General features: G+C 36.4%; 1 protein-coding gene across 9 annotated transcripts in view; it reads right to left on the bottom strand.

The window, feature by feature from the left end:
* CDK14 (cyclin dependent kinase 14) overlaps positions 1-17,926 on the bottom strand; it is a 581,124-nt gene that overhangs the window by 200,291 nt on the left and 362,907 nt on the right. For all 9 annotated transcript variants that reach the window (XM_017956186.2, XM_021935106.2, XM_031664857.1 and 6 more), the window contains 1 exon segment: positions 15,705-15,798. In XM_017956186.2, coding sequence (XP_017811675.2) covers positions 15,705-15,798 — 94 coding nt within the window.

Genomic DNA, 17,926 nt, shown 5'->3' with positions numbered 1-17,926 from the left:
TTTACAAACTAGGAGTCAAATAATTATATACATCTCTAGAGAAGATGAAACTATTTCATCATATGGCTCAGTCATTACTTTTTTCAAATTGGAATTACAGAAACAGTTACACTACTAAATAATAATATTTGTTTGTAAATCACAAAATATCTATGTTTGAACAAACAGACCACTCTTACAACTCAAGAGTAGAAGGTTGATTATTTTCTATTAAAAGTTGCTGAGTTTTGGCAGGGCGCGGTGGCTCACGCCTGTAATCCCAGCACTTTGGGAGGCCGAGGCGGGCGGATCACGAGGTCAGAAGATTGAGACCATCCTGGCTAACATGGTGAAACCCCGTCTCTACTAAAAATACAAAAATAAAAATAAAAATTAGCCAGGCGTGGTGGTGGGCGCCTATAGTCCCAGCTACTCAGGAGGCTGAGGCAGGAGAATGGTGTGAACCCGGGAGGTGGAGCTTGCGGTGAGCCGAGATCGTGCCACTACACTCCAGCCTGGGCGACAGAGCAAGACTCCATCTCAAAAAAAAAAAAAAAGTTACTGAGTTTTGTGTGAAGGATAATACGGTATTGCATTTCTTACCTTTTTTGAAGTAATGTTGATACAGGTCTGCTCAAGTAAGTGAATGCTGCCATTTTAACCAATTCATACCAACTTAAATACATAGGAAGGAGAAGATCAGCAGCAGCAATGTCCCCCAACAGTTTTTCCTACCCCAGAGTACTGATGACAGGTTTTTGTTTTGTTTTGCGACAGAGTCTCGCTCTATCACCCAGGCTGGAGAGCAGTGGCATGATCTCGGCTCACTGCAACTTCTGCCTCCCAGGTTCAAGTGATTCTCCTGCCTCAGCCTCCCGAGTAACTGGGACTACAGGCACATGCCATCATGCCTGGCTAATTTTTTTTTTTTTCAGTAGAGATGGGGTTTCATCATGTTGGCCAGGCTGGTCTCAAACTCCTGACCTCGTGATCTGCCCACCTCAACCTCCCAAAGTGTTGGGATTACAGGCGTGAGCCACGTCACCCAGCCCTGATGGCAAGTTTTTAATGCTTCAGCTTGATCCCCTATTATACTGTTAATTCCTCTGTTTCATAGCCTGGTATTTACTTATTTTGGCACTTCGTACTATGGTTTTAATGTGTTTCCCCAAATCTAAGTATTGGAAATCTAATCCACAAATTCACGTGTTGATGACATTTGGAGATGGGGCCTTTGGGAGGTAATTAGAACTAGATAAGCTCAGCAGGGTGGGCCCCTCATGATGGAACTGGTGGCTTTATAAGAAGAGAACCTGAGCTGACATGCTCTTGCCCTCTAGCCATCTGATGTTCTCCACCATGTTAGGATATAAGAAGGCCCTCACCAGATGCAGCCCCTCAGCCTTGCACTTCCCAGCCTCCAGAACTCTAAGAAGTAAATTTATTTTCTTTTCAAGTTACCCAGTCTGTGGTATTCTATTACAGCAATAGAAAATGGACTAAGATACCTCTCTATACCACCTGCCACAGTGTCCATAAAACTGTCAGGAAATAAATATTTTTATTGCCCAAGTGTCTATTCTCTTCTGCACTGTGTCTCACTGACAGAAGATGAAATTCCTGAAAGGACAATCTTACTATTAACTCAAAAGAAAAGGATGAATTTTGTGGACAGTATTCTGCTTCTATTTATCCACAACATTCTTTTTCTATTCATAGATTTTATTTTTTAAAGCAGTTTTAGGTTGACAACAAAATTAAGTGGAAGGTACTGAGATTTTTCATATAATCGCATATTTTATTGCTTGTAAAAATTAGCTTAACATTTGGAAAGATAAACGAAAAACCCATTATATTCATCTAAAATACATTTTGCTAGAAAGGTGGTTAAAATATCACTCAAGTTAATCCTTTTCCATTTCACATCTAATTTGACATCATGGTATATTAGGAAGATCAAAATAATGAGATGAGCCACTCTATGCACTATCTGATTATTTATGCCTAAAAAAGATTTTTGCTATAAGGTAGAAAAGTAATAAGGAATTGAAAATCAATTTTAGTTCCTTTATTATTTTACCTTCATAATATCCTCAGAGTGGCATTCCCTGTATTAAGTAGTAGAAAGAACATTCATCAAAAATTTTGTCAAACTTCTTCAAAATAGAAATTCATTGAAGCCCACTGCCAGGCTTATCAAAGATGCAACTGCTGAATGACTTGAATTACATCCCAAGAGTCAATAATCAAATTAAATGTGCATATATCACTATTCTATATGACAGATAAGCAATATTCATTTTATTATGAATAATATGAGAGCCAAGAAAAGAACCTAATATTATTCTTCCAAAAAGGTTTTATTAACACCTCTCAGTTGTTTACTTTCTACTTGGCAAACACGAAACATTTTTAATACCAAATTTTACTTAGGCAAATTGATAGTAATTTGTTCTCTTGAGCTTCAAGAAAATGAACTCTGCATCTGAATGTTAAATGTTATCTGCATTAGTGATTTAGGTATTATTAGAACAAGGAACTGCAACAAGAGAAACTAACAAAAAGCATGAATTTGCATCTATTTTTAAACAAACAAATGAAAGAAGGAAAACCATGTTTAATTTTTAAACTTTGGTTCTAACTTCATTCCCACAGAATTCTCCAAAAGATGTATTTAAAAAGAAACACAGAGAAGTTCAAGAAATTTCCTTGGCCTCTGTAATAATTCTGTCATCACAAGTCAATATCTAAGCCGTGTCAGGGCACATAGTGTTTGCTCCACACAAAGTACTCCTTATCTTCCTACCTCTACTCTCAAATCCGAAACTCTATTAGGAGAATAAGAGCAAAACAGCTGCAGTGCAAGGCAGACACTGAAGAGAGACACCAGAAGGTCTGGGCAAAGAGACCAAGAGGTCCAGGAGAAAGAAAGAATTTCCAATTGAAAAATCAGAGAAGAATTCACTGGTGAGGGGGAATATTTCATATATTTTGAATGATGGGTTATATGTAGACATTGGAGAGAGAGGAAGAGGAAAAACTGGTGGATACTTAAGCAGAGAAGTTTAATAGCACCATATGCGTCTCTAAACCAATTCTTGCATCTTTACCAGGGATTGACCAACATGAAAGGTAAAATATGACAATATTGACATTTGCTTTTGTCCTGGAGAAGAATATATTCCCACACAGAGACTCAGATTCACTGACAATTTTCATGTCTAGAGTTATTCAAAATTAATAGAAGCCTGAATTTATATTAGGTATTAAACTAAGAAAAATTTCATTGAATGGTACATTTAAAATACAGTTTTCAACACTTCCAGTACAACTAAACCCACAAAGAGATTTTAGTAAGAATATGAAAGCCATAGCCTACATACATACACATTACCTGGAAGTGTATGACTGTCATTGTCAAAAGAGACAAATGAGATAGAGGACAAATTCAGCTCCAAGGTCAGATAATCTGTTAACTTGACTTAGAATAAAACTGTTCTCTAAGGGAAATGCTTCAATGACTTGGATAGATTATTTTACGATAAATTTTAATCAAACAGCCATAGCTTTTTATCAAGTTATGTAATAGTGAGACATAAGAAATCAATTTAGGATAGAATATTTTGAGGAGGCTTTTTTCTTGCAGGAGGTTGGGCAGGAGATGATACAAGGTCAGGTTTTTAAATGAACTCATGCCTCACTAAAAGATTAACATCCTGGACAGATTTATCCTTGAAGGTAAAGACTTCTGAAGCATAAGAAAAGGTAAGTTGCAAAATCAGAGTGGAAAACAGAATGTCAATCAAGTAGCCAGTCAAGATAAGAAATCACAGTGCTAGGACATGATGATTACAAATCTTCATTTGCTTGTGTATGCAATTAATAATAGTCACCTGATACTAGTAGCACAAAGCCATGAATATACTCATTATAAGGGAGGGTCCCTTAAGGTCCTATTAAAAGTATCTCTGTGCGAAACAAAGGACTCAGTCTAACTGAAGAATGACTTCTACATTCCAGATAGAATGTCCACACTATCTAGGTTTTAAGGTTGTCACATAAGGCCAGGAAATTTAAAACATGCTTAACATTTCAAAGACTTCCACATATCTTTTAGAGCAGCATTCTTAAGAGAACTCATCAACCAGGGACTGCTTATCTGTTTGAATGCAGAAAGATGTCCCATCCCCTGAGACTCTGATTCAGAAGGTCCTGAGTGGGATCTAAGAATGTGTATTCAACAAATAATTCTAAGTCATTCTAAGACATAGCTCTGATTAAGAATCAGAGCACAAACAACCAAACAAAAAGACAAAACCGTATTTTGATGAAAGAATAAGCAGATTTGGCATTTAGTCTCAGTTCTGGCACACACTAAACATGTCTTCTTAGGGAAGTTCATATGATCTCTAAAGATAATTTTCTCTGCTATAAAATAAAAGTAATAATAGTATCTACTCTTTCTTGGTCATGGTATATAATAGTTATCTATTAGTATATCTTTATAAAAGAGATATATTAGGTATCTACTGGTGTGGAACAAGTTACTACAAAACCCAGTGTGTTTAAGTAACAAACACTTATTATCTTACAGTTTTCTTTGGTCAGGAATTCCAATGAATCTTGGCTAGGTGCCTTTGGCTCAGTCTTTCACAAGGAGCCAATTAAGGTATTAACCATGGCTGTGGTCTCATCTGGGGAGGCATCCACTTCTAAGTTCACTCACAAGGCTTATCGAGCCTCAGGTTTACACTGGCTACTGGCTAGAAACATCAGTTCCTTGATATGAGGGCCCCTCCTCAGAGCAACTCATAACATGGCAGCTGATTTCTCTCACAGTGAGCTGGTAAGAGAGGAAGAGAAAGTAAGCAAGAAGTAACAATCATTTTGTCACCTAGTCTCAGAAGTGATATCCCATCACTTTTGCCATATTCTATCCATTAGAAGCAAGTGATGAGGTCCAGCCCACACTCAAGGGGAGAGCATTACACAAGGGCATAAACACCAGGCGGTGGGCACACTAGGAGCCATCTTAGATGCTGCCCACCTCAAGAGATAACATATGTAATGTTCTGAGGAATAAGACTTACGTGGGGAAGCAGTCTGCAAATGAAAATTTTACTCAAAGGCAGAATGTCAATTATGAAAACACGCTTTATGGATAACATTCAGGGAATCTGCTAAGAAGTGTCACCACATCCTCACTTGCCTCAGATGTATCACACTATCCAAGTATTTCACCACCTTTTTCAGTCTGACACATCTGTGAACTTGTTAGTCAAAAAGGGAAGAAAAAAGGGTGAGCAAATGAGGGACCTCATGACCCACCAAGTAACACTCTTGACAATTCACACTTTATATTTAGCATGGGAAGCAGTAATATAATGGCTATAAGGAGTACAGGAAAAACAAAAAAATCAAGAACTTGATAAAATTGTTTCCTGGAGTTTCTCCCTACAAAGCTGTTTATCAGCTTGACTTGGTGATATGCTCTAATGAAATTTACATGGTCAGTGTGGCAGCTTGAAAACACAGCCCTGACATTCTTGACATTCTTATGTACAAATGGGATCTGTGTCTCCTTCCCTTGACTTTGGGTGAGGGTTTGTGACTGCTATGACCAGAAGAAAGTTACTGCGTGACTTCCGAAGCTAAATTAAGAGAAACCACACAGTTTCCATCTGGTCCTCTTGGGCCACCCACTCTTGGAACTCAACCACCATGACATAAGGAAGTCCAAACCAGCCCACATGGCAAGAACCCTTGGAGAGCCCTAAGACTCTGAAGAAAGAAACAGGAATATTTGGCTAGTCCCAACTACTCCAGCCCTGATTAGTCGAGATCCAGCTACCATGTGTCTGCAACCCAAGTCCAGAACTGCCCAGCCAAGCCCTTACTGAATTCCTGACCCTGAAACCATAAAAGAAAATTTAAAAATGATTATTGTTGATTTAAACTAGGGAATTTTGAGGTGGTTACATAAGAAAAAATAACCAGAACAACGAGGAAGTAGTCATATATGTTGACAATAAAGTCATGTATATTAAAAAGATAGTAATATTAAGCAGCAATACATTAAGTTAAAATTTTTTCAACACATTTAAGAAAGACCACAGAGGTAAGCCATAGCCTCCAGAAAAGTCTTTGGTAAAAATTACTACAACAGGGAAATATTTATAGGTAGTAGAAACATATAAAAGCATTCTTATGTTAATAGGAAAGTAAACTATCACAAATCATACAAATCGGAAAGACAACATTTCTATTGCCATAATAATGTCTCAGATAAAAAATAGATTAAAAATCTAGTCAGCAACTGTTTCCTCCTATCACATCAGTTGCAAATCATTTATTATTTCACCAGCATTATGAATATTATCCATTCCCTTATCATCTGCCTTCCATATGCACATCACTGTGCCAGCCATACCCCACTCCCTTTCATGTAGGGATCATGCAGATCATAAAATCTTCAAATTTATTCTTTCTCCTCTAAAATATTTATTCAAATCTCCCCCTCCATCCTTCCCCTCCTTCTTTCCTTTCTTTCAGAAAAATGTTTCATCCACATTTCAAGGCACTGTGTCCTCCACACATCCTCTCTTAACTGCTCCAATACCTTGATCCATCATGCCTTCTTGGATCTTTGGTGTCCTTTACCTTACAAATATACTAGTTTTCATTATTTTAAAAATACTTAGATTATAAAATATATGGAATATTGATTGAAAAATATCCTCAAGGTGACATCAATTCTCTTCATTAACCCAATTCTCAAAGTTGTCTACAGGTTCAGTGTTTTCCAATTCTTCACTACCCACTCACCCTTTAAATCCATTGTAACCTAGCTTCACATATTCAGCACTCAAAAGTTACCAACCAGTGGCCTGTCTCAGCTTTCTGAGTGTTTGATGCAGCTGGTATATAGTTCCTTCTTGAAATTCTTCTACTTTTGACTTTCAAAAAAAGCACTCTCCGGGTCTCTTCATCCTCTGGACATTCTTCCTCCATTCTCCCCTCTGAACTACCATCTACTCTCCAAAACAGAAACATTTCCATTTTCTTCTGTCTATACTAACTCTCATGGTGAACTGACTCAGAAAGTCCAAATCCCTAGCCCCAGCATAATTACTACTTGGAATACGTATTCAGTTGGACTTCAAACTCTGTGGTCACTCAATCTAATGCCTGAATTGTAACATATACAGAAATTTAATGTTCCACACAAAGCAAGCACTTCCCAAATAAGAAAATGTTTCATATAAAGGATGTCAAAGCAACAAGAGCATCAGAAATCACCTCAATAAGTGGGAGAATGATCCTTAATTTAACAAATTCAGGCATGAGAACTATCATTTAATACTATTATCATTAAACCCACCCAAGTTGCTACTCCCTTTGCCTCAAATGCTTTGATCCCTGTTATTTGTGAGTTTGGCGCCCTTACAACCTTCAGTGAACAAGTATCACCTCTGAGAGAAAACTCCCCAAAACATGATGTATAAAGTGGCATCTCACAGAATAACTCTTAAGAAACACATTAGATATTTATTTTCTCAATGTCTATCTTTCCTTACAGGAATATCAGTTCTATGAGAGGAGGAATGTTATTTTGTGTACTGCTGTCTCCTCACAGCATGAAAAGATTATTTAGGCCAGAGTAAGCACATAATAAATATCCGTTGAATAAATGAGTAACTTAGAAAATGAATGATTTAATTAAAGTGTTCTCATTTCCCATTTTATAGAAAGTTTGTGGTACTCTAATGCAAAAACACTGAAGTAAAAAGAAGTTCTTTTACTACATGAGTTAATTCAATATCTGGGTCACAAACAGCTTGTCTTTTAATAGAATTTTCTTAGTTAGAAGTAATGTGATTAGCTATTCTATAGATGGATATTCCACTGTCTTAACTTTCATGTAAGACAAATGACCTTACTGGAGTTTGCTACCAACATTTCTATTTGCTTAGAAGCATGGAACTTCCTTTATTAGAACATCCATCTAATGTCTCCATACATGAACCACTCAGTGTTTATTTTTCCAACATCTTCATTTTCACTGGATCTCTTCTGAACACTTTTCTTCCACATAGACTTTTTTTTCCTCATAGAGTATTGACCAGGGAGGACCTTAAGATGTTATTAGTCCAGGGTTTTTCAACCTTCCTTTCAGTAGTGGGATCTATTTCACTGCAATATCTTAATAGAAGCAGAGCCAAGAGTGGACAACCTAGAACTATGCCTCCCTCTGAGGCTATACCCACCTTCACTCCAGCATCACTGAAACATCAAAGAGAATCACAGGTCTCCTCTGAAAAACCATGGAAAGTCTAACCTTTCTTAATAAACCCACATGTGCTTTCTGTATTGACTCTTTTGGGGCAGGAAATCTTTCTTTTCCTCTGGGCTAAAAGCATTTACTGGGCACATACAATGTGCCACAAACTATATGAGCAGTGTGCAGAACACGTTGGGAATAAGCAAGGAGGGGCTCTGGCTTTATAACCCACCACCCCTACCCACTGAACAGACCTGAGCTGATGGATTATCTTGCTCCAGGGAGTGATTTTCTTTTTCTGTTCTTATCCTTTATTTCTCTTCTGGTCACCGCTCCCTTGATTTGTGTCACTGTACTGATTCTCCCCTGGTCTAACCCTCCAATCCCCCAAAACATGAACATCCCCTACAGGGTAGGCAGTGGTCCACAGCATTTCCTTCTATCTTCTCATGATTCAAGAACTAACATGATGTGGGAGCCAACCTTGTCTCTTTCGGGTGAATGGCTCCTTGATTCCCATCCATCTTCCTGATTTTGTTGTGTATGAGTTATACACTGGACATGTCCATCTGAGGTCACCCGCTATCACATAAAGTCCAGTACCCTGAGCTCTCTTCTTCCTCTCCCTGCAGTGGTAGTCCTTTTCAATGTTCCCACTATTTTCAATGACCTCACTGATCACTTAGTTCCCCAGATTTGAAACTTTTTAGTTATCTTTGACCCTTTCCTCTTTCACATCATTTATATCCAAGATGTGTAACAATAGTTTTGCAACATCTTTCTGACCTGATTTCCTGAAAGCTATTCAAATGTAGCTCAGCTGACCGTATTTTTGAAGCAAGTAGGGGCTATGTTTGTTGGTTTACCACCATAGTCACACTGACTGTCACATAAGATGCCTAATAATCTTTCCGAATGAATAAATAATTAAATGGGGCAAAAATATGCAATGCTTACTGTAGCATAAAAACTGCAAGCAAATTATCTAGTAATAGAGAAATGTTTGAGTTTCTCTATTATTTGGGCACATTTGTAAGGTATTATAGTATAATTAAAATAACATTTTCAAGTATATATTAATGACTTGGAAATGGCTCTCTATTTCATGTTAAAGAGAAGCTAAACACAAAACCATAAATTTATTATGAACTCAATTGTGAAAATCTAGAAAAGGGAATACAAAAATGTTTAATGTTGGTTATATCTCAGTGATTTTTTCTCATACTTTTCTTTTACTTATATACAGTTGATTCTCTGAAAAGATTTTTCACCATGTAAATGACTATGCCTATAGATGAGGCTTGAAGGAAACAAGTACAAATTAAGAGGTACTTGTTCCAGGGTGGGAGGTAGAGTATTATAATCTATTGTCCTTGTTTGTTTTTCTAAAACTAATTTTAAAATTGTAGCTTAATATTTTCAATATTCTTCACCCCAACAAGAGTTGTTTAATTCTCTACTTCTGCCAGTATTTATATAGTTGAATTTATCATTTTATCACATTTTTCTTTTTTAGAGATGGGGTCTCACTCTGTCGCCCAGGCTGGAGTGCAGTGGCACAATCATAGCTCACTGCAGCCTTGAACTCCTGGGCTAAGTGATCTTCCCACCTCAACTTCCCAAGTAGCTGGGATCATAGGCACGTACTACCACACTGTATTGTATTATTTTTGTTAATATGCTCTTACATTACTCTTCTGTTATGCTGTTTTATTACATTATGGATAAAATGAGGTTTAAAAATGCTAAACTATCAAAGTGCAGTCTTGAACATTCAACTCACCTTCCACCTACTCCTATACCACTGCCTGATGTCTCCTTTTCCCCTTTATTTTCACTTCAAATATTATACTTTCTTTAATGCTTAACAAAAATTTTCTTAGCAATTTTTCTTTAAACACCCATAACTTACACATAATACAGTAACATCAAGCATTTTTAAAAAATAAAAAATGGTTCGAGCTACAAGACAATATTGAAATCACTTAGTTTAACTTCCTCCTTTACAATGCAGAAACTACTGTCCAATTTGAAAAGGTGGCTTGCTGGGGTAGTGGGTGAGCGGGGGCAGAAAACAAAAACCTTGGATTAGAGCACAACATTTAACCCTTAGAGTTCAGTATTTTAACTAATAGGGAATCCACTGTTATTGCTGGGTCTCACATCTGCTGATCAATTGCTCAGCAATTATTCATGACTCCATTCCTAAAGTATGCCTTGCCCACCTGCCTTGATTTTCATGGTCATTACTCCAGGCTGGTATCATGACACATAATTCTTCTATGTCTTCATTGTACCTAATGTTGCAGAGTAACTGCTGAAGTAGTATGGCAGAAATGACCTAAAGCAAATCCAGTAATGGTAATGATGATACAAATCTGTGATAGCAATATTCCATCCTAACCATGTGGCTGTTACAATACATCCACCTGAATGGTAATAACCATCAAGGAGGTGGTATCAGCTTTCCCTTACATTCTATAAGTCTTTCCTAACTAATCATGAAGCTGTAGGATTATGGTTCCAGTTCTAAAGATCCTGGAATCAGAGCCATGTGGAGGAAAACAAGGACAGGAACTGAATCTGTAAACTGTATCTCCACAGTCAGTTTAATGCAAAGTGCAGTGGCTTAAGGAATAATCCGACTCAAAAGCCAGACTGAGTACTATAGTAGCTTTCAAAGTTGCAAGTGGATCGTTACACACACACATGCACTCACTCAAATTCTGAATGGCATATATTGATGAAGAGGAATATTTTAACAATCGCATCAATCAAATAATGTACAATAGTTTAAAAACCAGTGGATGAAATTTCATTGTAAGCCAGGAGACCCAGGAGACGAGGAAAGGTGTGATTTATCAGGGTTATCAACATTCAAAGACAGAGAGAAAAAGAACAGATCTGAAAAACGGAATCATGCCAGCTCCTTTGTCGTGACTGTTACACAACGGGCCATGAGCCACAGAGACCCAGAAGCATCTGCCAAAGGTTTCAGACAGCTGTGCAAGCATTCCCTGCCATTTGTTCAGCTGTTTTGAAGTGAGAGAGACACATATTCCCAGGGTTGCACCAAGTACCCTTCTTTTTCAATTCAGAATAATATGTTTAGAATACAAAATTTTTATTAGTTGTGATTTTGTCACTCCGAATATATATTCACCTGGATGAATGCATTTGCTGCGTATTCTGCAACTAATGGAGGTGAATAGAATACACCATGCCATATTAAAAACCGGGTAATGCTAAAGAAGTGAAAATAAATACTCTTTCCACCTAAGAGCAGAGTTACCGCTTGGAGAATTAGGTGCCTATTTACCTGCCAATTCAAAATGTCTTGAATATAATTTATCAAAATTCCATCATCTTCCTTCCTTTCTTGCATATCACAATGTCAAGGAAAATGATTTAATGGTGAAATTTCAGATTGTAGCATATCCCAGCTCACCTTATATATATGAACATGGTTATTATGTTCCAGAAATGAATTCATTGAACTTGTTAAAATTGTGAACTGCTCCCTTCAACCAAAGGAAGAAAAAAAGAGAATAGGGAAAAAAGAACCTTAGAAAGGAAAACGTAAAGACTTTTACTAACCGATCTTTATTTCCTTTCACATATTTTATAAAGACTCAGTGTGTGGGAACTAATTATATTAGCTGTCTTGGGTAACACGCTATTAATTTTGTGCTTCAAAGTTATTAACCACCTTTCTATGTACAGTTCACAGGCAAATGAATGAACTTAATCCACGTATTAAAACACAAAACAAATCAAATAATCCCATGTTTCATGACTTTTCAAAGTTGATTATCTCCTTGGCAATGCTTTACCAGAGGCTAGATATCCAACTGCCACTTTAGAAAAGAGTCTCTGGCAGTTTATATTAGAGGCCTGTTAAAGTGGATTTAATCACTATTTAATAGTCATTCCTTCCAAGATTAGACATAAAAGGTCACAGAGGAAAAGCATTTATTTTTTCTCAGTGATTTAACCATACTGGGTTTATAAAATTTCCTCCTCCAAGGATCACACCAGTCTTGAGAGAGTCTACTTGTGTGATAATATAGCTAATACTTGCAAATTTAAACAATTCAGTAGAGAAAATAAAATATTTAAAATGATAACATTTAATGTCGAAAGAATTCTTTAGATTTCTCTTTATCTGGCTTCGTCTAATTCTTCAGGGCAAAACATAGCATCATTTAATTCTACAGCAGTAATTTTATATAGAGGATGATCTTCATTTCCTAATTATCAAAGGACATTTTATTGTAAGAGGCATTAGATGTGTAAAATAACTACAGTAAATGAAAGCACTATTGCCATAAATCATGATGCTTATCTGCATTTGTGGGTCTCTGTGCTCCAACAAGAGCAACGGTAGTTTAGTGTATCAATAATCCCATGGGAAATTTAAAATGATTTATATCTCTGACTTATTAAAAGCCTAGTCATAGCTCAAAGGTCTCCGAATACCCATAAAATTAGGAAACTAATGCCCTAATATTAATAAATAATAGCAAAATTTCATACAGGAAGTAATCCAGTAAGACATTACCCAATGGAAATTACTTCTGTTAAACAAAGATTTCAAATGAAAGCTTTGACTAAGCTATGTCAATAAATTATGCTTTTATGAAACTCACTTTTTTGTTCTGTTGCTGTATATCTCACTTATATAACAATTTATTTTCCTTTATAATTCAAGCTAAAGTAATATATAAGTGGAGCTATGTCTTTCAGTACAATTCCCTTTTTAAAGTTTTCTGCTTTCAAATACAGTATAGTAATAATTCTACCAGATATCAGTAATTTGACAAGTTACATAATTATTGTTCAACAGCTATCAGAGAGTGAAAAGTGCAGTCTAAAGTTTAGAAAATTATCAGCATATAATTTAGTGACACTATTATTATTATACATGAGCTTTATGTAAATAAAAATGCTAAATATTTGGAGATATGTTTTTGCATAAAAATGTATATACACTACAGCCCATTGAAGTTCCTTCTAGGCCATTTTTGTCAATACAAAATATATGGAAAAGTTTATATTTTTAAGAAAATTATTGTGAAAAAGTTATTTAAAATAATTGAATAAAAGTAAAGTATTGAGTAGAACAAAAAAACAAACATGTTTATAAAAGCTGCACATTTATGCTAACAGCCATAAAATTGAGTAATTTAATCTTGGATAGGAAAGTACTATTTTATATTATTTTTATAGACTCAGTACAATCTCAGTAAAGTGAATAAGAGACGTTCTTGGGAGCAGGGAGAAAAAAGGGCTTCATGAGTTTAAATGAAGGGATGGATATGAAGAAATGGTCAATACATCTATATAAATTAAATTTTATTGAAATAAGGTCTTCTTATTCTAATAATTATTCTTAACTAACAGGATGATTGTGCAGCATTTTATTATAGTGAAAAACTGAAAACAAGCTACCAATATTGGGCTGGTTAAGTAAATAATGTCTCATCCATACAACGAAACACTCCCCAGTCATTAAGAATGATAGGTTTCTGAATTTATTTTTCATTGAAAGGTGCTAATTACAAATTGTTTAGTGAAAATAGCTGGTTCCAAAAGCATATACAAGATATGATTCAATCTTTTCAAATATGTATAGAAAAACTCTATAGAAGGCATATGTCCAAGTACTAGATGTGGTTTTCTCTGCATGGTAGGACAAAGGGTGATTTTTCAGCTTTTATTCATTTTGACACTGTAGGAATTTTCCATTATAAAGATACACTATTTTTATAATCATGTTAACATTTTTGGGAATTTATAGATATCGAATAAAATAAAATTGAAAGGAAGTGGATACAGATGGTTTCTGAAAGAACAAAACCAACAGGACAACACTTTGAGGACGGTTTCTATGTTAGGTACTTTGTTGATTGTCCATTTGTTGTTAGCGCACAGCGACTCACAGGGATATAGGCTGCTGCATAGAGGAATCAGATGTGCTTTAATTTCCTAGTTTCTAGTCTTCTTTTCTTACCATTTTATTGCTGACATTAAGGTGAACACAATAGTGATGGAGCCTCAGTTTGTATCACTACGCTCTATTGCAGATTTTATTCTCAATATGATAGCTATATTTTAATGTTGCACTTAATTTGTCTAACTCTGATTTCATGTTTTAAATTACAGGTTTATATGAATATTAGCTAATGTGGAAACTCTACTGAATAAAAGTATTTGGCATAAAATGATGTAATAAAAATAACAATGATTTATATATATGTAAAGTATTTACTATGTGCCAAGCAGAGTCCTAAAAGAACTTATATATTAGTCAATTATTCTTCAAAGCCACCTATGAAGAAGGTGCTATTATTATCCCTCATTTCAACCATGAGAAAACTAAAGCTCAGAGAACTAATAAGCCCCTTGCTGAAAGTCCCATGGCTAAAAAGTGACAGAGAAGGGTGATAAGTCCAGATAGTCTGGCTCCAGAACACTTACTTTTTGCAGATTTTCAAAAGTTTAAATAAGCTTTTAATTTTAGAATAGTTTTAGATTTACAGAAAAGTTACAAAACATAATACAGAGAGCTCATGTATACCCCTCGCCCAGTTTCCCTCTCTAGTGAAAATCTTACATAATATGGTACATTTGTCACAGCTAGGAAACTCACATTGGTACACTGATATTAACTGAACAACATACTTAATAATGTCTTTCCTTTCAAGTATTTCATCCAAGAGACCACATTACATTCAGTTGTCATGTCTCCCCTAGCCCCCTGTGATTTATGACAGTTTCTCAAACTTTCCTTGTTTTTGATGACTTTGACAGTTTTGAAGACTACTAGTCATGTATTTTGTAGAATGTCTGTCAGTTTTGGCTCGTGTGATGTATTTTTTACGATTTAACTGGGGCTATGGTTTGGGGAGGAAGACCACAGAGGTGAGCTGCCATTATCAACACATCATATCAAAGGTACACCCCACTAACATGATTTATCTTTGCTGATGATAGCCTTGGAAAACCTGACTGAAGTACTGTTTAACTGGTGTCTCTATTGTAAAGTCACCGTCTTCCCACTGTCCATGCTCTGCTTTATGGAAGGAAGTTATCAAAGCTCACAGTCAAGGGGGACGGGGGAGTTAAGCTCCACCTATATGAAGGGGAGGGAGTATCTATATTAATTATTTGGAATTCTTCTGTCATTTTTAACCCATTACTTTCTCTATATTGCCTCTCCCGCCCTGTTCCTTCTTACCACTTTGACATGTTATTCATGTACAGTAGTATAAAAACATAATTCTTAACTGATTTCCTGCTTTTTCAAAGGTCCAAAATATGTTAGAACCAAATGTGACAATAAATTTGTTTTAAATTATTTTCCACAGACTGCTGTAAAATTTGTCATTAAGTGACTAATTAGAAACCATTTTTTCTCAGAAATACTCTGTAAAGGACTTACCAGAAATATTCGTTCAAGTTGATCCTGAATGTCTTTCATTCCTGGAAAAGCAGCAACTCCTTGGATCATTTCAACAAAGATGCAACCTACTCCCCTAAAGAGAGAAGAAAGAATAATTACAAAACTTCAATACATTCTGCTTAGGAAAACTAAATCTGGAATTAGAATATCCACTCCTACAGAAGAGAAGCAGCGGGTAAACAGTTTGCTTTTTCCTTCTAACTTTTTAGATTCAGGGGTACACGTGCAGGTTTGTTACATGGGTATACTGTGTGACTCTGAGGTCTGAGGTATGAATGATCCCATCACCCAGGTACTAAGCATACATAGTACCCAATAGTTTGTCAACCCTTGTCTCCCTCCCTTCCTCCTCCTTCTAGTAGTCTCTAGTTTCTATTGTTGTCATTTTTATGCTATGAGTACCTGATGCTTAGCTCCCACTTATGAATGACAACATGCAGTATTTGGTTTCCTGTTCCTGTGTTAATTCACTTAGCATAATGGCCTCCAGCTGCACCCATGTTGCTGCAAACAACACTATTTCATTCTTTTTCATGGCTGCATGGTATTCCATGTTATGTATGTATCACATTTTCTTTCTCCAGTCCATTGTTGGTGGGCACCTAAGTTGAGTCCATGTCATTGCTATTGTGAATAGTGCTGTGGTGAATACGTGAGTGCATGTATCTTTTTTTTTAGAATGATTTGTTTTCTTTCAGATATATACCTAGTTATGAGATTGCTGGGTTGTATGATAGTTCTGTTTTAAGTTCTTTGAGAAATCTCCAAATTGCTTTCCATGGTGGCTGAATTAATTTATTATACATTTTCACCAACAGTGTATGAGCATTCCCTTTTCTCTGTAGCCTTGCCAGCATCTGTTGTTTTTTGACTTTTTAATAATAACCATTTCGACTGGTGTGAGATAGTATCTCACTGTGGTTTTGATTTGCATTTCTCTGATGATTAGTGATGTGGAGCATTTTTTAGTATGTTTGTTGGCTGCTTGTATGTCTTCTTTTGAGAATGCCTGTTCATGTCTTTTGCCCATTTTTAATGGAGTTATTTGATAAACAGTATTTTTAATGAGCACCATGAGCTATCTAGGTGACGTACACCTAGATCCCATAACCTACCCACTCCTCCTGCCCCCATCTACTGCCCTGAAATAACTCTAAATAGATGCAACTATATTGGGCTCAGAAAAGGGTGGAAACCAATAAAATAGTGCATTCTAGTGCTATTACTTACAGAATACAGTTAAGTCCTTAGCTTGATATATGAGTCCTCACAGTCATGTTCAAACATCCTTTTCCAACTATATTTCACAAACTCATAAAGTATTGTAGCCTCTAGACATTCAGTGGTTCTCAATCCTCTTTGCATTAGAATCACCTGGAGAAGGTTAAGAAACTGCATATCTCTGACCACAAACCCCAGAGATCCTGTTTCAATTTATCTAGGTTGGAGCTCAGGCATCCACATGGGCTGCTCAGATGATTCAGGGCAGCTACAGTGAGAATCGCTGAGCCAGACTGATCTACCTGAGTGCCAAGCATAAACCTATACCATTTTACTCAAATTGCTTCACTACCTAGAGTACCCTCCTTCTTCGCCTATTTGCTCTTGATAGCGAATTCCAACTCAACCACTATAATCCTGTTTAAGTGCATCTCCTCTGTGATACCTTTCATCGATCTTTCAGCAGACAGAATTGCTCCCCTTATGAGCTTATGGATTAAGCCTTTACTCAATATATCAGCCATCTACTATGCTTGACATTCTTTCGCAGCTTGACCTGCCAATCTCACAGTTCCCACCTAGCAAGTTAGTCCAGTAAATCAAAAGGCCTTGCCTCCCAGACTGCTGCATCTTGCACCTAGCCCAACAGGAATAACCAATCCATAGTATGGACAGGGAGCCACTTAGATACTTCTGCTCCTCTGGAGAATAGGGCAGTATGGTAAGAAACTAGCATATGTAGATGGCTAAATCACATTAGTGTCAGGGAAGTAGCATGAATGGCTACACATTCCTGCAGATGAAATCCCCTGAACTGACTAGGTTCTTGACTTCTGCAGGCTTAGATGTTCAGATGATCCAGTTTTGTTTTGTTTTGTTTTGTTTTTTAGAACTCTCTACCTCCTGGAAATTCTCCAGATTTTTACAATGGCTGTATTTGAATGGGTTTATGTTTCCTGCAAGTATTCTAATAAAACCAT

Source organism: Papio anubis, chromosome 4, assembly GCF_008728515.1.
Source record: "Papio anubis isolate 15944 chromosome 4, Panubis1.0, whole genome shotgun sequence".
In the NCBI taxonomy this organism is placed as follows: Eukaryota; Metazoa; Chordata; class Mammalia; order Primates; family Cercopithecidae; genus Papio; species Papio anubis.
This window is presented reverse-complemented; position numbering and strand designations above follow the sequence as displayed.